The sequence below is a fragment of the Embiotoca jacksoni genome, unplaced genomic scaffold, assembly GCF_022577435.1.
Source record: "Embiotoca jacksoni isolate LCO1_2020_lvr unplaced genomic scaffold, fEmbJac1.0.p SCAF_110, whole genome shotgun sequence".
Classification (NCBI taxonomy): domain Eukaryota; kingdom Metazoa; phylum Chordata; class Actinopteri; family Embiotocidae; genus Embiotoca; species Embiotoca jacksoni.
In genome coordinates, this window is record NW_027185242.1 from 346,958 (window position 1) to 370,408 (window position 23,451).

Here is a 23,451-nt window from a genome sequence, read left to right on the forward strand (position 1 = left end):
TCACATCAATTCATTACATTACGTCAATTCATCACATAACGTCAATTCATTACATCACGTCAATTCACTACATCACACGTCAATTCATTACATCACGTCTATTCACTACATCACATGTCAATTCACGACATCACATGTCCATTCACGACATCACATGTCAATTCACTACATCACGTCAATTCATTACATCACATCAATTCAAACTTTGAACCTGTTCAGGTCGAGCCGACAGTCTTTCTCTTCCACTGATGTCCCTCCTCCTCCACCTCCACCTCCACCTCCCCGTCCTCCTCCACCTCCACGTCCACCTCCTCCTCCTCCTCCTCCTCCTCCACCTCCACCTCCACCTCCACTTCCACTTGCTCTCTGCAGCCTCCACCTCCACCTCATCCTCCTCCTCCTCCACCTCCACCTCCACCTCCACCTCCACTTCCACTTGCTCTCTGCAGCCTCCACCTCCACCTCATCCTCCTCCTCCTCCACCTCCACCTCCACCTCCACCTGCTCTCTGCAGCCTCCACCTCCTCCTCCACCTCCTCTCTGCAGCCTCCTCCACATGTAGTCGGGCTTGTTTATCTGGACCGGTACCGGTACATGTAACCGACATCGTCGCTGATTGTAACGTTACACCGGAGTACAAAAACAACAACCCTCATTAATGTGAGGACTAGATCTCCTCTGGTCCATGTTCACCATCACCCCAACATGTAAAATATAGAGTTACATATATTATAGTTCTTATTGGAGCTTTATTGAGACGCATAAAACAATCAGCAGTTATCAGAGCATTTTCGTTTCGGCTCCGTGCTGCAGGAGGAGCGGTGCGTCCGTGAACTCCTTCCATCTCCGGTGGAAGTTGGTGAAACTATCCACCATGAAATGGTCCCTGCAGACGCGACTGTTGGTGTTAATTCTAACGTCTCCTTTAGCTCTTCATGAAATCAATCCACCTCTTTTTCCTTCATCAGTAGGACATTTAACCAGCGATGCAGCGCTGCTTTGGAGGTTCTTGCTTCCAGGAAAGATTCCCTTGCAGGTGGAGGGAGACATCCTGTAGCAGCTAGCTGATGAACAATAACAATCTGACTACGTCAGGAGTAGAACTGAAGTCCAGTGGGATGACCTCTTATGCAAATGAGATGCAGGCTTTTATAGCGTTTCACCGTGTGAGAGGAAGAGCCATGCAGAAGGTTATAACCGTTTGTGAGCTAGCCTTGTGACGTAGATAGGTTAGCTTTTAGCTCCACCTACAAAAACCTGAGCTGAAGACGGGTGAGAAACTGTTTAACGGTCTAACTCCACATTTCAGTGAGACAAAGTTTTCAAACTTTGCACATGCTTTCAGCAACTCATTTCACATGTATATAATGTATTGAGAAGCAAATCTTGGAATTTGCTTTACAGCATCTTTAAGAACTTTAAAGCTCTCCGTTCTGACGGTAATATTCATGTTGGTCTCTATCAACAGTTGCTCATCAGCCGGTTGTCTAACTCTGATTGGTGCAGAACAATCAGCCAATGAGCTCAGAGTTCACTTTTAAACACTGTTTTCAGTTTATTATATTAAAATGCTGTAAAACATGACAGGAACTACAGTCCAGTTTAACAAGCTACAAATTATAGCAACCATGTTGGAACAAAGGATTGGGAATAAGTGTTTTTATACTTTATGTCCACAATCTGTCATTAATGTAGAAGATATTGATTCTGTGGTGTAGTTTCCTTTATCGTTCATATTGAATACAGCTGGAAAAGTATTTATTTGTTTTGATCAAGTAGTTACTGCTCAGATGACTCCGATGAGGTAAAGTAGAGAGAGTTAACCTGGCAGAGACGACTGACGGCCCAAATGATGCTGAAGTGATTTGATGCAACCTTTATGTTCATTTACTTCCTTCCGATGATGATGATGACGACAGCAGGGATGAAGATGAAAACAATCAGCAGCTAAAACATTGTTTGATTGAACTGAATTTGATCAGCTGAGTGACGTGACCATTGATTAATATCACCACGTTGGAGATTGTATTGTTTTCTTTAATGCCTCTTTAGAGAACTTTTGTTAAAAAAAAAAAAAAAAAAAAAAAAAAAAAATATATATATATATATATATATATATATATATATATAGATTATAAATGGGTTTTTTTTTTTCTGCCTCTGACATTTCTTACCCGTTTTATTGGTTGTTACTTTTTATATTTATGTATTTTATCAGATTTTACACACTCAGCTCTGAATTGTTTTAATCCTGGAACTATGATGTAAAGCACTTTAACTTTTCAGTGTGACTTCTAGTATTTAATGTCATGCTGTGTTCTGGTGCTATCTCGTGGAGGACGAAGTTTCCTGTGTTTGTTAGCATTTGAGGCTGACAACTAGTGTCTTCACAGGAACACACATTTTTGTAGCACGTGTGATATCATACATGTTTATCAACTACACATGTAACACTTCCTGTTTCAGGGTTTGTACCATCTCGACAGATCTGTTCTCACTGTGGCGCTAGTCTCCATGGCAACGGCTCTGTCACAAGCTGACAAGCTGCTGAAAACGTGCGTGAACAGATGTGTAGTTGTAGTTAGTGACCACATGGTGGCGTCTCTGTCCACATGCCTGAGAGGGTTCGATGGTTCTAAATGAGGCAGAAAATAAAAAAAATAATCTATATAAAGTATAAATGTCTCTTACATGGATATGGTGCTGGCAGGCAGCAGAGGAACTTTAAATGATGTACACAGATGGTTCTTCAGTTAGTTTATTATGGTGTTTTTTACCATTTAATAAATCTTCCTTTTCCTCCTGCACTGCCTCCATCCTCCTCTCCTCTCTCTCTCTCTCTCTCTCTCTCTCTCTCTCTCTCTCTCTCTCTCTCTCTCTCTCCAACATGTCTGCTGGGAGTTGTGTAGTGAGTTGTGTGTCCATGTGCAGGTCAGTGTGACTGTCTGACTCAGCTTCTGCTCTCGATACCTCGATCTACTCGGTGACCCTTTAAGCTCCACCTCCTCCATGAGACCACCATGGTCATCTCACTGGGAGTCCTTCTAATCTAGATGTTCTTTCACTGCTAGGACTGTGTTTCTGACAGCATGCATCCTGAACATGTGTGAAAGTCTAATACCACTCTAATATATCTCTAATATCACTCTGATCACAGCGACCTTAGCTTTTGTCATTTTGAAGTTAATGACGCTCACTGAAGCAGACTGGCGTTATTATACTTTATTCAGACCTGTTTCCTGTCAGAAACACTGAGACAGTACAGCTGTCTGTCGCTGTCCATCAGCTGTGGTGCTGAAACGTTCCTCTGTCCTGCATGTAAAGTATCAAGTGCTGTCTGTGGTGCTGAAATATTTACGGGACAGGGAAGCCTTTTTTCTACAGCTTCACAACATCATCTGGGAGGTCAAAGGTCCCTCCCTCCCTCCCTCTCTTTCCTTCCTTCCTTCCTTCCTTCCTTCCTTCCTTCCTTTCCTTCCTCTCTTTCCTTCCTTCCTTCCTTCCTTCCTTCCCTCTTTTCCTTCCTCTCTTTCCTTCCTTCCTTCCTTCCTTCTTTCTTTCTTTCTTTCTTTCTTTCTTTCTTTCTTTCTTTCTTTCTTTCTTTCTTTCTTTCTTTCTTTCTTTCTTTCTTTCTTTCTTTCTTTCTTTATTTCTTTCTTTCTTTCTTTCCTTCCTTCCTTCCTTCCTCTCTCTTTTTCCTTCCTCCCTCTTTCCTTCCTTCCTTCCTCTCTTTCCTTCCTCTCTTTCCTTCCTTCCTTCCTTCCTTCCTTTCCTTCCTCTCTTTCCTTCCTTCCTTCCCTCTTTTCCTTCCTCTCTTTCCTTCCTTCCTTCCTTCCTTCCTTCCTTCCTTCCTTCCTTCCTTCCTTCCTCTCTCTTTTTCCTTCCTCCCTCTTTCCTTCCTTCCTTCCTCTCTTTCCTTCCTCTCTTTCCTTCCTTCCTTCCTTCCTTCCTTTCCTTCCTCTCTTTCCTTCCTTCCTTCCCTCTTTTCCTTCCTTCCCTCTTTTCCTTCCTTCCCTCTTTTCCTTCCTCTCTTTCCTTCCTTCCTTCCTTCCTTCCTTCCTCTCTCTTTTTCCTTCCTCCCTCTTTCCTTCCTTCCTTCCTTCCTTCCTTCCTCTCTTTCCTTCCTTCCTTCATCCACAGTGTTTTGAATTTAAACTGAACTGAAACACCAGTTTTAATGTTTCTGTTTTTCTCGTTTCCTCCAACATGTTGCTTCTAACTCAAGTGTTTCCACTCTATACCCCGCCCTCCTCCCGTCACGGTTCATGCTCTAAGTATCGGTTCATGTTGGCCTCGTGCACTCTGGTAAAACGGTGCAGAAATGAGCGCGTGCCCAGCAGCGGATCTCTCCGGCTCGGTGTGTCCGTGCAGTCTGCTGTCAGCTCGGTTGTCTCGGTGCTCCGTGGACTCTGTGTCGGAGGACCTGAATGAACCGACGTTAACCTGTCTGCTCTTCGGGCCATTGGTACCCCCGGCTGTGTCCGGTCCAGGTTCTGTGGAGACCCGGACCACCTGCCGTGTTCAAGCAGCATCCGCCCAGCTGCGGAGGATCAGTGTTCCCGGACTGGAGACATTAACCGCTGTGTGTCTGTATGGAGACGGAGCTGAGCGCGCAGTCCGTCTAACATCTGGAGGATCTCTGCAGCTGGACTTCGCGCTCTGAACGCGTCAGCGTGTGTTTCAGGTTCGGAGATGAGCGGACGGAGGAGCTTCCGGAACCTGAGTATTCTGCTCTGCTTCTTCCTGCTGTGGAACCCACGGTACGTTTCATCCACCGCTTCTGTTCTTAAAAGCACCACAATGAGACCTCCTGCTGTGTGTCTCCATGGAGAGAGTTGTGTTGCTGTGTTTGTAACGAGTTGTTTTATTGGAAGTCCATTAATCTGTAGTTTTTTTTTTTTATTAAACTAGTAAAATATGATGCTGTAAAATAGTAAATAATGATTTAATGAAAACTTTAACATTAAGCAGAAATCCTTTCATGAGACTAAACTGAGATTTTAAGTAAAGAAAGTCGTTTCCCAACATCTCCTCTGATGACTGCATCAGTCCTCCAACATGAACCAACACATCTCTGATTTATTTCTCTCCTCCTGGTTAAACAGAAGCTGCAGGATCAACAGGTAAAATGTCACCGGACTACCTGTCACATTTCATCTTCACCCACAGAGAGCAGGAGGCTGCTCTCCTACTGACAGCTCTCGGCCCCTCTTGCCCCCCCCCCCCCCCCCCCCCCCCACACACACACACACACACACCCCCCGCCGTCCCCCCACTCCCTCTCCCCATCCCCCTCGGCCCCTCTCAACCGGACTTGAGGAGGTTGTTCAGTTAGAATTATTTAATTCTTCTGGAGTTGAAGAGCTTCTGTAGCAGATTAAAGTTTCTTATTTCTCTGTCTAATCACATATTTCTCTTTTTCAGGTCAAAAGCAGATTCGAATACGACCCGTAACTCCAAAGACATCACGACCTTCACCAAGATCCTGGACAGTCTGCTGGACGGATACGACAACAGACTAAGGCCGGGGCTGGGAGGTAAGACGAGGAAGAGCAGCGACGTTCTCCGGTTCTTCATCACTGGTTTATAAAACTATAAACAGAGATATCTGCCATGACTTTCATTAAAACACTTCATTAAGTTTGTGGTATTTAAAGCAATTTGTTTGTTTGTTTGTTTGTAGTAAATTAGAGGACTTTGGAAAACATGAAATTATTACAACTCAACTGTACAACTGAAGAATAGGAAAGAGCACTGAGGTGGAAGTACATCTGATTAAACACATTTCAGACTGTCTTAGGACAAGTCTATAATATATAAAATAAAGTTTATAGTTTGAAACAATTTAGAGTCTGTTTTTAAGTGTAGTAAATGAGGAGGATGACACAGTCCAACTTGTTCTGGTGTTTCTATCTTTGTCAGCCAGCAGCAGCACATCAGTTATTATTTATGATGAGTAGAAATGAGCCAGCTGTCCTGAGGATGAACAGATTTCAGTGTTCGGTCTCTCAAAGTTCCTCAAACAAACATCTGATGATGGTGATGCAGATTCTCGTCTTTATTCTCTGAGACTTTAAAAGGATGTGGAGACTCACAGGAAACGTGAACTACAAACTCCATATTAATAAGTGTTGACTTAAAAAGGTTGAAACTGTGGAGAAGAACAGCTGTGTCCTCTCTGACAGGACAGCTGACAACTGCTGTGTGTCTCACGGTGAGTCTCCCCGTCTGTCTCCACAGACCAAGTGACGGAGGTGAAGACGGACATCTATGTGACCAGTTTTGGACCAGTGTCTGACACAGATATGGTGAGTCTTTTAAAGTGGAACGTCTTCTGAGGACACCGAGACAGAGACATAGAGTGGGAAATTAAAATGGACTGGACTGCATGATTAGACTGGTTTGACTGACTGAGGACAGACAGACGAGTTGATGTGGGACAGCTAAGACATGTTCAAATGTCTCAGAGTTTAATCAGACTTTCATAGAAGGTAATTTAGAACATTATTCTATGGACATGGTTCTGAGGTTATATGGTTCTATGGTTCCGTCTTCCGTTGGTCTGTGGTTCTATGGTCTCTATAGTTCTATGGTTCTATAGTTCTGTGGTTCCATGGCTCTGAGGTTCTATGGTTCTGTGGTACTGAGGTTCTACGGTTCTGTGGTTCTTTGGTTCCGTGGTTCTGTGGTTCTATGGTTCTATGGTTCTATAGTTCTGTAGTTCCATGGCTCTGAGGTTCTATGGTTCCGTGGTTCAGTAGTTCTTTGGTTCCGTGGTACTGAGATTCTGTGGTTCAATGGTTCCGTGCTTATATGGTTCTACGGTTCCGTGGTTCAGTTGTTCCGTGGTTCTATGATTCCGTGGTACTAAGGTTCTATGATTCCTTGCTTCTATGGTTCTGTGGTTATATAGTTACTTGGTTCTATGGTTCTGTGGTTCTATGGTTCCTTGGTTCTATGGTTCTGTGGTTCTGTGGTTCTGTGGTTCTGTGGTTCGGTGGTTCGGTCAAGAAGGACGGACAGCTTCATTAACCGGTCGACCTCATTCAGACTCAGACGTCTTCCTGTCACAGGTCCATTATAAAACCTCCAGAACCGGTCCACATGTAATTACACATCCAGCTAATACGATCTCCCACACAGAGACCTGTCAGGACTGCTTGTGTTGTTGCTATGGTAACCCAGCTCCTCCAATCATGACGTGATAACAGGGCAGGGGCCAGACTGTTTTATTAAAAAGGAGATGTGATCATCAGCTGTGGAGCGTCTCATGTATTACATATTCAAATTCTTCATTATCACTCAGATATCATCTGTGCAGCTGTTTCCTGTAGAGGATGTTATCTCAAACCTGGAAAACAGATCTGACTACTAAAACTACAAGATTTCATCATGATAGATAGATAGATAGATAGATAGATAGATAGATAGATAGATAGATAGATAGATAGATAGATAGATAGATAGATAGATAGATAGATAGATAGATAGATAGATAGATAGATAGTTACTTTATTAATCCCACAGGGGGGGATTTTTTTCACTACAGCAGCATTATAGGTACAGGAAAGCAATAAAACAACAGCACAAAATATTACACATAAAAATGCACAGTATATACAATAAAATAGAATAGAATAATTAAATTAAATTAAATTAAATTAAAACTAACTAAACAACAGTGCAAAGATTTAAACAAACAAGAAAACAGACAACCAACGGTGTTATTATTATTGTGATGGATTTTGCCAGAGGTGAGTTATTATACAGTCTTATTACAGTGGACAAGAATGATCTCCTGTATCAGGAATGATCTCCTGGATCAGGAATGATCTCCTGTATCAGGAATGATCTCTTGTATCTGGAATGATCTCCTGTATCTGTCCTTGTGACAGCGGAGCTGGAGGAATCTTTTGGAGAACGTCCTCCTCTGTCCCTGCAGCAGGTGGAGAGGGTGGTCAGGATTATCCAATATGGATAATAGTTTCCTCAGCGTCCTCCTCTCCACCACCTTTTCCAGACTGTCCAGTTTGCAGCCGATGATGGAGCCGGCCTTATTAACCAGTTTGTTAAGTCTGTTGGTGTCTCCGGCTCCAATGCTGCCCCCCCACCCCACCCCCCCACCCGCAGACTACTAGAAATACAGTTCACTGGCCACAACAGATGGTAGAACATCTCCAACATCTCGCTGCACACATTGAAGGATCGAAGTTTCCTCAAGAAAAAGAGTCGACTCATCACCTTCTTGTAGACAGCGTTGATGTTGGTCTTCCAGTTCAGTCTGTTGTCATGGAGACACCAGGTACTTGTACTCCTCCACCATGTCCACCTCCTCTCCCATGATGATGAGGATGAGGATGAGATGGAGATCGCGGTGTTGCACAACATGATGTTGTTGTTAAATGTGGAGTTTTTAATTAAAATGTTCCAGTTTGATGTTGAGTTCATACAGAACATGAAAGTTTGTCTCATCCTGACTGATGTTGCTTGGTGATAATAATAATCCAACAGTTTATACATTGTTAGAACATATATGTTTGAACTATAGTTGGAGTTAATCAACAGTAAAGTTCCAGTCTTTCGATAGGAAGGTTTGTAGTTCTTCTCCTGATGTCACCTTCCTACAATCTATCACACTCTCATTGTACTGTAGATCACACACACACACACACACACACACACACACACACACACACACACACACACACACACACACACACATACACACACACACGCACACACACACGCAACACACACATTCATACCTGCTCTAAAAGCCCCCCCACACCTTCACCTGGATCTTCTCAAATATTTAACTGTCAGAGGGATGAAGTGCTTCTGATGGAAAATGCTGCTTCAAAGAAAGGAAACGGAGACTGTCTCATAATACATACTCTCTCTGTCTGTCTCAGGAGTACACAGTGGATGTCTTCTTCCGTCAGAGCTGGAAGGACGAGCGTCTGAAGTTCCACGGTCCGATGAACATCCTTCCTCTCAACAACCTGATGGCCAGTAAGATCTGGACGCCCGACACCTTCTTCCACAACGGGAAGAAGTCTGTGGCGCACAACATGACCATGCCCAACAAGCTGCTGAGGATCATGGAGGACGGGACGCTGCTCTACACCATGAGGTGGCGCTCTGATCTTATTCAAGACAAACAATGTTTTCAGGCTGGTGTCTCATTATTATTATTATTATTATTATTATTATTATTATTATTATTATTACAATTATTCATCTGTTAAAATCATGTTTGTTCCCTGAAACAACAACAGTTCAGTTCTCAGTATGAATCTCGTGTGTGTGTGTGTGTGTGTGTGTGTGTGTGTGTGTGTGTGTGTGTGTGTGTGTGTGTGTGTGTGTGTGTGTGTGTGTGTGTCAGGCTCACGGTCCAGGCTGAGTGTCCCATGCACCTGGAGGACTTCCCCATGGACTCCCACTCGTGTCCTCTGAAGTTTGGCAGCTGTGAGTTTCAGCAGATTCTCAGATTCTCATACTGAACATGTTTGTAGTCCAACTTCAACCTGAAAATCAAAACTTAAAGGACAAGTTCACTGTTTTCACTGTCGATATGCAGATATGAATAACAGAAACACACAGACCCTCCTGATCTGGTTCTGGTGTCACTGGAATGTGTAGGATCGGTTGGTTGACCCGTGTCTCTGCTCATCAGATGCCTACACAAAGACCGAGGTGACCTACATCTGGACCCGGAACGCCTCCCAGTCTGTGGACGTAGCAGCTGATGGATCCAGACTGAACCAATACGACCTGCTGGGTCAGACGGTGGGGAAGGAGACCATCAAGTCCAGCACTGGTGAGTTGGTCCACATACAGTGAAGGAAATAATGATTTGATCTCTTACTGATTTTGTAAGTTTGCCCTCTGACAAATAAATGAACAGTCTATAATTGTAATGGAGGTTTATTATAACAGAGACAGAACATAATTTTTTTTTTTTTAAATCTAAAAAATCACATGATATAAAAGTTATGAATTGATTTGCATCTGTTTGTGTGAAATAAGTATTTGATCCCGTAGCAGAACATGACTCAGTACTTGGTGCAGAAAGCGTTGTTGGTGAGGTCAGAGGTCAAACATTTCTGGTAGTTAGTCTCCAGGTTTGAACATCTCAGGAGGGATATTGTTCACTCCTCTTTGTAGTTCCTCCAAATCCTTCAGGTTTCCAGGCTGTTGCTCGGCAACAGGAAGCTTCAGCTCCCTCCACAGATGTTCTCTGGGATGAAGGTCCGGAGACCGGCTCGACCTCTCCGTGACCTTCATGTGCTTCTTCTTGAGCCGCTCCTTTGTTGTCTCGTCATATGTTTTGGGTCATTGTGGTGCTGAAGACCCGTCCACGACCCGTCTTCAGTGTCCCAGCTGAGGGAAGGAGGTCGTCCTCCAAGATGTCCCAGTATACAGTCCTGTCCGTCCTCCCCTCGATGCGGTGAAGTCGTCCTGTCCCCTCAGCAGAGAAACACCCCCAAAACAGAATGTCTCCACCTCCATGTTGGATGGTGGGACAGTGGGGATGGTGGGACGGTGGGACGGTGTTCTCTGGTTCTAGTCAGCGTTTCGCTTCCTCCAAACACGGCGAGTCCAGTTGATGTCAAAGAGCTAGATGTTGGTCTCCTCTGACCACATCACCTCCTCCAAGCCTTCTCTGAATCCTTCAGGTGTTCGTTGGTAAACTTCAGACGGGTCTGTCCATGTGTCTTCTTCAGCCGGGGGACCTCGCAGCGCTGCAGGATTTTAATCCGTGACGGCATCGTGTGTTACCGATGGTTTCCATGGTGACTGTGGTCCCAGCTGTCTGGAGATCATGAACAAGTTCCGCCGTGTAGTTCTGGGCTGATCCCTCACCTTCCTCATGATCATCGATACCCCACCAGGTCAGATCTCCATGGAGATGCAGACCGAGGAGATGCAGACCGAGGAGAACCAGACCGAGGAGATCCAGACCGAGGAGATCCATGTCATTTAGTGTTTCTTCCATTTCCCAATAATCTCACCAACAGTTGTCTCCTTCTCACCGAGCTGCTGGCCGATGGTCTTGTAGTCCATTCCAGCCTCATGCAGGTCTACGATCTGTCCCTGACGTCCTGAGACAGCTCTTTGGTCTCCATGGTGGACAGGTTGGAATCTGATTGATTGATTCTGTGGACAGGTGTCTTTTACACAGGTAATGAGTTGAGACGGTTGTCTTTTATACAGGTAACGTGTTGAGACTGTTGTCTTTTATACAGGTAAGGAGTTGAGACAGGTGTCTTTTAGACAGGTAACCAGTTGAGACGGGTGTCTTTTATAAGGTAAGGAGTTGAGACGGGTGTCTTTTATACAGGTAACCAGTTGAGACGGTTGTCTTTTATACAGATAACGAGTTGAGACTGGTGTCTTTTATACAGGTAACCAGTTGAGACAAGTGTCTTTTATACAGGTAAGGAGTTGAGACGGGTGTCTTTTAGACAGGTAACCAGTTGAGACGGGTGTCTTTTATACAGGTAAGGAGTTGAGACGGGTGTCTTTTATACAGGTAACCAGTTGAGACGGTTGTCTTTTATACAGATAACGAGTTGAGACAGGTGTCTTTTATACAGGTAACCAGTTGAGACAAGTGTCTTTTATACAGGTAAGGAGTTGAGACGGGTGTCTTTTATACAAGTTGAGACAGGTGTCTTTTATACAGGTAACCAGTTGAGACGGTTGTCTTTTATACAGATAACGAGTTGAGACAGGTGTCTTTTATACAGGTAACCAGCTGAGACAGGTGTCTTTTATACAGGTAACGTGTTGAGACAGGTGTCTATTATACAGGTAACCAGCTGAGACAGGTGTCTTTTATACAGGTAACCAGTTGAGACAGGTGTCTTTTATACAGGTAACGTGTTGAGACAGGTGTCTTTTATACAGGTAACGTGTTGAGACAGGTGTCTATTATACAGGTAACCAGTTGAGACAGGTGTCTTTTATACAGGTAACCAGTTCAGACAGGTGTCTTTTATACAGGCAACGTGTTGAGACAGGTGTCTTTTATACAGGTAACGTGTTGAGACAGGTGTCTTTTATACAGGTAACGTGTTGAGACAGGTGTCTATTGTACAGGTAACCAGTTGAGACAGGTGTCTTTTATACAGGTAACGTGTTGAGACAGGTGTCTTTTATACAGGTAACCAGTTGAGACATGTGTCTTTTATACAGGTAACCAGTTGAGACAGGTGTCTTTTATACAGGTAATGTGTTGAGACTGTTGTCTTTTATACAGGTAAGGAGTTGAGACATGTGTCTTTTATACAGGTAACCAGTTGAGACAGGTGTCTTTTATACAGGTAAGGAGTTGAGACGGGTGTCTTTTATACAAGTTGAGACAGGTGTCTTTTATACACGTCACCAGTTGAGACAGTTGTCTTTAATACAGATAACGAGTTGAGACAGGTGTCTTCTATGCAGGTAACGTGTTGAGACAGGTGTCTATTATACAGGTAACCAGTTGAGACATGTGTCTTTTATACAGGTAACCAGTTGAGACAGGTGTCTTTTATACAGGTAACGTGTTGAGACAGGTGTCTTTTATACAGGTAACGTGTTGAGACAGGTGTCTTTTATACAGGTAACGTGTTGAGACAGGTGTCTTTTATACAGGTAACGTGTTGAGACGGGTGTCTATTGTACAGGTAACCAGTTGAGACAGGTGTCTTTTATACAGGTAACCATTTGAGACAGGTGTCTTTTATACAGGTAACGTGTTGAGACAGGTGTCTTTTATACAGGTAACGTGTTGAGACAGGTGTCTATTATACAGGTAACCAGTTGAGACAGGTGTCTTTTATACAGGTAACGTGTTGAGACAGGTGTCTTTTATACAGGTAACCAGTTGAGACAGGTGTCTTTTATACAGGTACCGTGTTGAGACAGCTGTCTTTTATACAGGTAACGTGTTGAGACAGGTGTCTATTATACAGGTAACCAGTTGAGACATGTGTCTTTTATACAGGTAACCAGTTGAGACAGGTGTCTTTTATACAGGTAACGTGTTGAGACTGTTGTCTTTTATACAGGTAAGGAGTTGAGACATGTGTCTTTTATACAGGTAACCAGTTGAGACAGGTGTCTTTTATACAGGTAAGGAGTTGAGACGGGTGTCTTTTATACAAGTTGAGACAGGTGTCTTTTATACACGTAACCAGTTGAGACAGTTGTCTTTAATACAGATAACGAGTTGAGACAGGTGTCTTCTATACAGGTAACGTGTTGAGACAGGTGTCTATTATACAGGTAACAAGTTGAGACATGTGTCTTTTATACAGGTAACCAGTTGAGACAGGTGTCTTTTATACAGGTAACGTGTTGAGACAGGTGTCTTTTATACAGGTAACGTGTTGAGACAGGTGTCTATTATACAGGTAACCAGTTGAGACAGGTGTCTTTTATACAGGTAACGTGTTGAGACAGGTGTCTTTTATACAGGTAACGTGTTGAGACAGGTGTCTTTTATACAGGTAACCAGTTGAGACAGGTGTCTTTTATACAGGTAACGTGTTGAGACATGTGTCTTTTATACAGGTAACGTGTTGAGACAGGTGTCTTTTATACAGGTAACGTGTTGAGACAGGTGTCTATTATACAGGTAACGTGTTGAGACAGGTGTCTTTTATACAGGTAATGTGTTGAGACAGGTGTCTTTTATACAGGTAACGTGTTGAGACAGGTGTCTTTTATACAGGTAACCAGTTGAGACAGGTGTCTTTTATACAGGTACCGTGTTGAGACAGCTGTCTTTTATACAGGTAACGTGTTGAGACAGGTGTCTATTATACAGGTAACCAGTTGAGACAGGTGTCTTTTATACAGGTAACGTGTTGAGACAGGTGTCTATTATACAGGTAACCAGTTGAGACAGGTGTCTATTATACAGGTAACCAGTTGAGACAGGTGTCTTTTATACAGGTAACCAGTTGAGACAGGTGTCTTTTATACAGGTAACGTGTTGAGACAGGTGTCTATTATACAGGTAACCAGTTGAGACAGGTGTCTATTATACAGGTAACCAGTTGAGACAGGTGTCTTTTATACAGGTAACGTGTTGAGACAGGTGTCTTCTATACAGGTAACGTGTTGAGACAGGTGTCTATTATACAGGTAACCAGTTGAGACAGGTGTCTATTATACAGGTAACGTGTTGAGACAGGTGTCTATTATACAGGTAACCAGTTGAGACATGTGTCTTTTATAAAGGTAACGTGTTGAGACAGGTGTCTTTTATACAGGTAAGGAGTTGAGACGGGTGTCTTTTATACAAGTTGAGACAGGTGTCTTTTATACAGGTAACGTGTTGAGACAGGTGTCTATTATACAGGTAACCAGTTGAGACAGGTGTCTTTTATACAGGTAACGTGTTGAGACAGGTGTCTTTTATACAGGTAACGTGTTGAGACAGGTGTCTATTATACAGGTAACCAGTTGAGACATGTGTCTATTATACAGGTAACCAGTTGAGACAGGTGTCTTTTATACAGGTAACGTGTTGAGACGGGTGTCTTCTATACAGGTAACGTGTTGAGACAGGTGTCTATTATACAGGTAACCAGTTGAGACAGGTGTCTTTTATACAGGTAACGTGTTGAGACAGGTGTCTTTTATACAGGTAAGGAGTTGAGACGGGTGTCTTTTATGCAAGTTGAGACAGGTGTCTTTTATACAGGTAACGTGTTGAGACAGGTGTCTATTATACAGGTAACCAGTTGAGACATGTGTCTTTTATACAGGTAACGTGTTGAGACAGGTGTCTATTATACAGGTAACCAGTTGAGACAGGTGTCTTTTATACAGGTAACGTGTTGAGACAGGTGTCTTTTATACAGGTAACGTGTTGAGACAGGTGTCTATTATACAGGTAACCAGTTGAGACATGTGTCTTTTATACAGGTAACGTGTTGAGACAGGTGTCTATTATACAGGTAACGTGTTGAGACAGGTGTCTATTATACAGATAAGGAGTTGAGACGGGTGTCTTTTATACAAGTTGAGACAGGTGTCTTTTATACAGGTAACGTGTTGAGACAGGTGTCTATTATACAGGTAACCATTTGAGACAGGTGTCTTTTATACAGGTAACGTGTTGAGACAGGTGTCTATTATACAGGTAACCAGTTGAGACATGTGTCTTTTATACAGGTAACGTGTTGAGACAGGTGTCTATTATACAGGTAACGTGTTGAGACAGGTGTCTATTGTACAGGTAACCAGTTGAGACAGGTGTCTTTTATACAGGTAACGTGTTGAGACAGGTGTCTTTTATACAGGTAACCAGTTGAGACATGTGTCTTTTATACAGGTAACCAGTTGAGACAGGTGTCTTTTATACAGGTAACGTGTTGAGACTGTTGTCTTTTATACAGGTAAGGAGTTGAGACATGTGTCTTTTATACAGGTAACCAGTTGAGACAGGTGTCTTTTATACAGGTAAGGAGTTGAGACGGGTGTCTTTTATACAAGTTGAGACAGGTGTCTTTTATACACGTAACCAGTTGAGACAGTTGTCTTTAATACAGGTAACGTGTTGAGACAGGTGTCTTCTATACAGGTAACGTGTTGAGACAGGTGTCTATTATACAGATAACCAGTTGAGACAGGTGTCTATTATACAGATAACGTGTTGAGACAGGTGTCTTTTATACAGGTAACGTGTTGAGACAGGTGTCTTTTATACAGGTAACGTGTTGAGACAGGTGTCTTTTATACAGGTAACGTGTTGAGACAGGTGTCTATTGTACAGGTTCCCAGTTGAGACAGGTGTCTTTTATACAGGTAACCATTTGAGACAGGTGTCTTTTATACAGGTAACGTGTTGAGACAGGTGTCTTTTATACAGGTAACGTGTTGAGACAGGTGTCTATTATACAGGTAACCAGTTGAGACAGGTGACTTTTATACAGGTAACGTGTTGAGACAGGTGTCTTTTATACAGGTAACGTGTTGAGACAGGTGTCTTTTATACAGGTAACCAATTGAGACAGGTGTCTTTTATACAGGTAACGTGTTGAGACATGTGTCTTTTATACAGGTAACGTGTTGAGACAGGTGTCTATTATACAGGTAACGTGTTGAGACAGGTGTCTTTTATACAGGTAACGTGTTGAGACAGGTGTCTTTTATACAGGTAACGTGTTGAGACAGGTGTCTTTTATACAGGTAACGTGTTGAGACAGGTGTCTTTTATACAGGTAACCAGTTGAGACAGGTGTCTTTTATACAGGTAACGTGTTGAGACAGGTGTCTATTATACAGGTAACCAGTTGAGACAGGTGTCTATTATACAGGTAACCAGTTGAGACAGGTGTCTTTTATACAGGTAACGTGTTGAGACAGGTGTCTTCTATACAGGTAACGTGTTGAGACAGGTGTCTATTATACAGATAACCAGTTGAGACAGGTGTCTATTATACAGGTAACCAGTTGAGACATGTGTCTATTATACAGGTAAGGAGTTGAGACGGGTGTCTTTTATACAAGTTGAGACAGGTGTCTTTTATACAGGTAACGTGTTGAGACAGGTGTCTATTATACAGGTAACCAGTTGAGACATGTGTCTTTTATACAGGTAACGTGTTGAGACAGGTGTCTATTATACAGGTAACCAGTTGAGACAGGTGTCTTTTATACAGGTAACGTGTTGAGACAGGTGTCTTTTATACAGGTAAGGAGTTGAGACGGGTGTCTTTTATACAAGTTGAGACAGGTGTCTTTTATACAGGTAACGTGTTGAGACAGGTGTCTATTATACAGGTAACCAGTTGAGACATGTGTCTTTTATACAGGTAACGTGTTGAGACAGGTGTCTATTATACAGGTAACCAGTTGAGACAGGTGTCTATTATACAGGTAACGTGTTGAGACAGGTGTCTATTATACAGGTAACCAGTTGAGACGGGTGTCTTTTATACAATTTGAGACAGGTGTCTTTTATACAGGTAACGTGTTGAGACAGGTGTCTATTATACAGGTAACCAGTTGAGACAGGTGTCTTTTATACAGGTAACGTGTTGAGACAGGTGTCTATTATACAGGTAACCAGTTGAGACAGGTGTCTTTTATACAGGTAACGTGTTGAGACAGGTGTCTATTATACAGGTAACCAGTTGAGACATGTGTCTTTTATACAGGTAACGTGTTGAGACAGGTGTCTATTATACAGGTAACCAGTTGAGACAGGTGTCTTTTATACAGGTAACGTGTTGAGACAGGTGTCTTTTATACAGGTAACGTGTTGAGACAGGTGTCTATTATACAGGTAACCAGTTGAGACATGTGTCTATTATACAGGTAACGTGTTGAGACAGGTGTCTATTATACAGGTAACCAGTTGAGACAGGTGTCTTTTATACAGGTAACGTGTTGAGACAGGTGTCTATTATACAGGTAACCAGTTGAGACATGTGTCTTTTATACAGGTAACGTGTTGAGACAGGTGTCTATTATACAGGTAACCAGTTGAGACAGGTGTCTTTTATACAGGTAACGTCTTGAGACAGGTGTCTTTTATACAGGTAACGTGTTGAGACAGGTGTCTTTTATACAGGTAACGTGTTGAGACAGGTGTCTATTATACAGGTAACCAGTTGAGACATGTGTCTTTTATACAGGTAACGTGTTGAGACAGGTGTCTATTATACAGGTAACCAGTTGAGACAGGTGTCTTTTATACAGGTAACGTCTTGAGACAGGTGTCTTTTATACAGGTAACGTGTTGAGACAGGTGTCTTTTATACAGGTAACGTGTTGAGACAGGTGTCTATTATACAGGTAACCAGTTGAGACAGGTGTCTTTTATACAGGTAACGTGTTGAGACAGGTGTCTATTATACAGGTAACCAGTTGAGACATGTGTCTTTTATACAGGTAACGTTTTGAGACAGGTGTCTATTATACAGGTAACCAGTTGAGACATGTGTCTTTTATACAGGTAACGTGTTGAGACAGGTGTCTATTATACAGGTAACCAGTTGAGACAGGTGTCTTTTATACAGGTAACGTGTTGAGACAGGTGTCTTTTATACAGGTAACGTGTTGAGACAGGTGTCTATTATACAGGTAACCAGTTGAGACATGTGTCTATTATACATGTAACGTGTTGAGACAGGTGTCTATTATACAGGTAACCAGTTGAGACAGGTGTCTTTTATATAGGTAACGTGTTGAGACAGGTGTCTATTATACAGGTAACCAGTTGAGACAGGTGTCTTTTATATAGGTAACGTGTTGAGACAGGTGTCTATTACACAGGTAACCAGTTGAGATTCTGAGACCTTTCTTAAAACGAGAGGACGAATCTAACCGTATGTAGGAGAATTCTTGTTGGTAGGAGATCAAATATTTATTTCACACAATCAAATGTAAATCAATTTATAACTTTTATATGATGTGATTTTCTGGATTTACTTTTTATATTCTGTCTCTGTTAAAATAAACCTCCATTACAATTACAACGTTAATTTCTTTGTCAGTGGGCAAACTTACAAAATCAGCAAGATCAAATAATGATTTCCTTCACTGTCTATGAAGGAAGGAAGGTGGAGCAAGACCTCTGTTCTCAGACGGTTCTCTTATTGTTCCTCTCCTCGTTGTTTTCAGGTGAATACACAGTGATGACAGCTCAGTTCCACCTGAAGAGGAAGATAGGCTACTTTGTGATCCAGACCTATCTGCCCTGCATCATGACCGTCATCCTGTCCCAGGTCTCCTTCTGGCTGAACAGAGAGTCGGTACCAGCCAGAACTGTGTTTGGTGAGTCTTCAGCCAGACTCTCCTCAGAGAAACGACAGATTTCTTGTGACCACAGATGAGCTTCACATTAACTCTGTGTAACCGAGGGGAGACGTGCAGTCACATCCAGGACGTCCAGTTTGACTAAAAAGGCATCAAACAGAAACATTGGTAGTCTCCACGGCGACAGTGTAATACCACTAAGGACCACTAGGGGCTTGTTCCAGAAACCCTCCATCTCCAACAGACTCGTAAACGTTTGTATCTCAAGCTCTCTGTTTTCATATTTATCTGTCATGATCTCCAACACTAAACTGAGGTAACTCCGATGACATCACCATGACATCACTGTGACATCATCAGGGTAAACTGTATGTGAACACCTGGTTGGAAGTCAGAGATTTAGTACCATGATGTCTGTGACTGTACACAGTCCTGTATCTGCATTTTACTGAATATTTGCCTCGTACTCACTATCATTTTATCATGTTATAATTTTATCATGTTATCATGTTATTATTTTATCTTTTTATTATTTTATTGTTATCATTTTATTATTTCATCATGTTATCATTTTATCATGTTATTATTTTATCACATTATTTTATCATATTATTTTATTGTGTTATTATTTCATCATGTTATTATTTTATGTTATCATTTTATCATGTAATAATTTCATTATTTTATCATGTTATCATATCACGTTATTATTTTATCTTATCATGTTATAATTTTATCATTTCTGTCCTCTGCGTCCTCTGTGTCCTGTGTGTCCCTTGTCTCCAGGTGTAACGACTGTCCTCACCATGACCACCCTGAGTATCAGCGCCCGTAACTCTCTGCCTAAGGTGGCCTATGCGACGGCCATGGACTGGTTCATTGCCGTCTGTTACGCATTCGTCTTCTCCGCCCTCATCGAGTTTGCGACAGTGAACTACTTCACCAAGCGAGGATGGGCGTGGGACGGGAGGAGTGTCGTCAACGACAAGGTGAGGCTGTCACTGTTAGCAGCTGGTTGTTGTCAGACCATGGCAACAAGCTCCTCCACCACAACAACATGCTTGAACTGTGGCACCATGGCAACAGGCTCTTCCAACAGGACAACATGCCGCTCACAGCACGTTGGAAACAGACCAGCAAAGATTTTCTGTTCCCCAATAATTTGACAGGAAAACTGCTGTTCCAGGTCTGTGGTGACATCACTAATGTTACTGCCGGTGGTCCCGTTAACGTGTGACATCACTAATGTTACTGCCGGTGGTCCCGTTAACGTGTGACATCACTAATGTTACTGTCGGTGGTCCCGTTAACGTGTGACATCACTAATGTTACTGCCGGTGGTCCCGTTAACGTGTGACATCACTAATGTTACTGTCGGTGGTCCCGTTAACGTGTGACATCACTAATGTTACTGCCGGTGGTCCCGTTAACGTGTGACATCACTAATGTTACTGCCGGTGGTCCCGTTAACGTGTGACATCACTAATGTTACTGTCGGTGGTCCCGTTAACGTGTGACATCACTAATGTTACTGCCGGTGGTCCCGTTAACGTGTGACATCACTAATGTTACTGTCGGTGGTCCCGTTAACGTGTGACATCACTAATGTTACTGCCGGTGGTCCCGTTAACGTGTGACATCACTAATGTTACTGCCGGTGGTCCCGTTAACGTGTGACATCACTAATGTTACTGTCGGTGGTCCCGTTAACGTGTGACATCACTAATGTTTACGTGTGGAGGTTGTTTCCTCCTCTTGCAGTGTGTACATCGCCGTGTTGCGTTCATGGACAGCAGCAGTGACCTTCATATCGGTTTAAATGCTGCTGCATCACATCTTTCAACATGACGGTTCGTTGTCATAGAGACGATCAGACTGAAGCGCTGCACTGGCATAAACAGCTTCATCAACACATTTTACTTTTCTTCCTCCCATCATTGTTCAAAGTAAAACCCAGAAGAAACATGTTCCGTGTTCCCATCATGTCCTTCTGCAGCATCCTGACAGCTGGATGATCTCCTGAAGATGATGTCATCATGTGTCTCCTGAAGATGATGTCATCATGTGTCTCCTGAGCATGATGTCATCATGTGTCTCCTGAGGATGATGTCATCATGTGTCTCCTGAAGATGATGTCATCATGTGTCTCCTGAGGATGATGTCATCATGTGTCTCTGCCGGCAGCACAGCTGTTTCAGTTTATATCTCGCATCTGGTTGGTCCTCCTCACTGCTGTTAGAGAGTCGACTTTCTAACCAGACGATGGATGAACATCTCCATTAGTCCGTCTGTTTCCAGCAGTGACATCATGGTTTGGTTGGAGCTCCTCTGGATGGTTCTGAAGGTTCTCTGGATGGTTCTGAACAGCTGTGGGACAGAGACTGTGAAGAGCCTCTGATAACGACAGAACCACTTTTCACAGTTGATAATTATTCACTTTGATTGTGAATATAAATGAGTTCAGTTTCTCTCTTCTGTGTAAAATGATGAGTGAAAAGCTGTAGCTGAAGACCAAGTCCGGAACTGATGATCAGAACTGATGATCAGAACTTGAGGATGATCCAAAGAACCTGAAATGAAACTGATGTGCAAATGTCAGCAGAAGTGAAATAAGTTGATTCTTATTATCAACATATGTCATGAACTGTATTTCCTTTAAAAGTGACACTGCAGTGTTTCTCTGCAGAAAAAGGAGGCGTCGGTCATGAAGAAGAACAACGCGTACGCCGTTGCCGTGGTGACCTACGCTCCCAACATCACCAAGGACTCCACGCTGCCCAACATCTCCAAGTTCTCTCCCAGCGATCCGAACAAACCCGCCGACACCAAACCGGATCAGAGCAAGAAGACCTTCAACAGCGTCAGCAAGATCGACCGCATCTCCCGCATCATGTTCCCGGTTCTGTTCGGCAGCTTCAACCTCGTCTACTGGGCCACGTACCTGACCCGGGAACCCGTCCTCAGGGATCTGGAACCGGACCAGTGACCCGCAGGGCCCGCTTCACCCTGTCACTCTGTCCCTCCATGGATGTGTCCCATCTGTCCCCTCTGTCCCACCATGGATGTGTCCCCTATGTCCCTCCATGGATGTGTCCCGCCTGTCCCCTATGTCCCTCCATGGATGTGTCCCATCTGTCCCCTCTGTCCCACCATGGATGTGTCCCATCTGTCCCTCCATGGATGTGTCCCGTCTGTCCCCTCTGTCCGACCATGGATGTGTCCCGTCTGTCCCCTCTGTCCCACCATGGATGCGTCCCATCTGTCCCCTCTGTCCCACCATGGATGTGTCCCATCTGTCCCTCCATGGATGTGTCCCATCTGTCCCCTCTGTCCCACCATGGATGTGTCCCGTCTGTCTCCTCTGTCCCATCATGGATGTGTCCCATCTGTCCCCTATGTCCCTCCATGGATGCGTCCCGTCTGTCCCCTATGCCCCTCCATGGATGTGTCCCATCTGTCCCCTCTGTCCCACCATGGATGTGTCCCATCTGTCCCCTCTGTCCCTCCATGGATGTGTCCCATCTGTCCCCTCTGTCCCACCATGGATGTGTCCCGTCTGTCCCCTGTGTCCTGTCTGTCCCCTCTGTCCCACCATGGATGTGTCCTGTCTGTCCCCTCTGTCCCACCATGGATGTGTCCCCTCTGTCAGTCCCTCCTGGGTAAGCTCTCACATCTGTAGAAAAACGTCCTCTTTGAACAAAGATGAATACTTCCTGCTGAAATATTTGATTTTCTGAGTTAATGTAAAATGTTTGTGTTGTGACGCTGCGAGTGATGACCTCCTCAGTTCCTCTCAGGTCTATAAACTTCAATAAATCACTGTTCTTCACCGTCTCACCACCAAAGAGCACAAAGGAGGATTCCTGGTGACGTCACGGAGCGCTGATCAGCTGATCCACGTTTTTCACAACAAAGGAAACTTTGTCTTACACTTAAATATCATTCAGGGCTTCTTCAACTACTAACATGCAGTTCATGTAGCACGTATGATGCTAACGAGGTCACAGGCTGGTTTGAGGCTGAACCTTGTAATAATGATAGAGTGCTTTTAATTATAAACTAGGATTGAAATGGAGACAGGAAGTTCAGCGGACCAATGGTGTCACTTTATCAGTCACTGACTGCTGAATCCAGATGTTCTCCCTGTCGACGTGCTGACGAGGCCGTCAGTTATTGTCCTGTCACTGTCATCACGCTGTAAAGAATTGTGGGTAAATAATGTGTAGCGTCTTTAAGAGGCTCCCTTGTGGACAGGATGGATTCTGCAGCCGTCTGCTCTCAGACTTCCTGGGAAGTTCAGACATTTGGATTTAGTCAGTTGGAGACAAACGTTTTCATTCGTAGAGCCTGAACTAATGTTCCAGTCTAGTCTAGTTCGGTTTGGTCTGGTCCAGCCCAGTCTAGTCTAGTTCGGTTTGGTCTGGTCCAGCCCAGTCTAGTCTAGTTCGGTTTGGTCTGGTCCAGCCCAGTCTAGTCTAGTTCGGTTTGGTCTGGTCCAGCCCAGTCTGGTCTAGTTCGGTTTGGTCTGGTCCAGCCCAGTCTAGTCTAGTTCGGTTTGGTCTGGTCCAGCCCAGTCTGGTCTAGTTCGGTTTGGTTTGGTCTGGTTCGGGTTGTATTTAATTAACTTCTTCTCGTATAAAGGTCACGTAGTGTTTTGTATGAACTGTAACTTTATGCAGTTTAAAG

At 43.5% G+C, this 23,451-nt stretch overlaps 1 protein-coding gene across 1 annotated transcript; it reads left to right on the top strand.

Moving 5' to 3' along the window:
• The first annotated feature begins 4,362 nt into the window (after nt 1–4,362).
• On the top strand, nt 4,363–23,233 carry gabra2a (gamma-aminobutyric acid type A receptor subunit alpha2a). Its single transcript, XM_069143522.1, has 9 exons — nt 4,363–4,760; nt 5,425–5,537; nt 6,241–6,308; nt 8,913–9,133; nt 9,386–9,468; nt 9,677–9,820; nt 18,631–18,783; nt 19,552–19,754; nt 21,452–23,233. The coding sequence occupies exons 1-9, from the start codon at nt 4,693–4,695 to the stop codon at nt 21,749–21,751; spliced, it is 1,353 nt and encodes a 450-aa protein (XP_068999623.1). The 5' UTR covers nt 4,363–4,692; the 3' UTR covers nt 21,752–23,233.
• The last annotated feature ends 218 nt before the right edge of the window (nt 23,234–23,451 follow it).

What these genes read in the sequence shown, in the direction of transcription:
- gabra2a (XM_069143522.1), top strand. Translation starts at nt 4,693, where the DNA reads ATGAGCGGACGGAGGAGCTTCCGGAACCTGAGTATTCTGCTCTGCTTC. An exon ending in CAGTGTCTGACACAGATATG is followed by an intron (nt 6,309 to 8,912) that starts GTGAGTCTTTTA and finishes TGTCTGTCTCAG; the next exon opens with GAGTACACAGTGGATGTCTT. An exon ending in ACGCTGCTCTACACCATGAG is followed by an intron (nt 9,134 to 9,385) that starts GTGGCGCTCTGA and finishes TGTGTGTGTCAG; the next exon opens with GCTCACGGTCCAGGCTGAGT.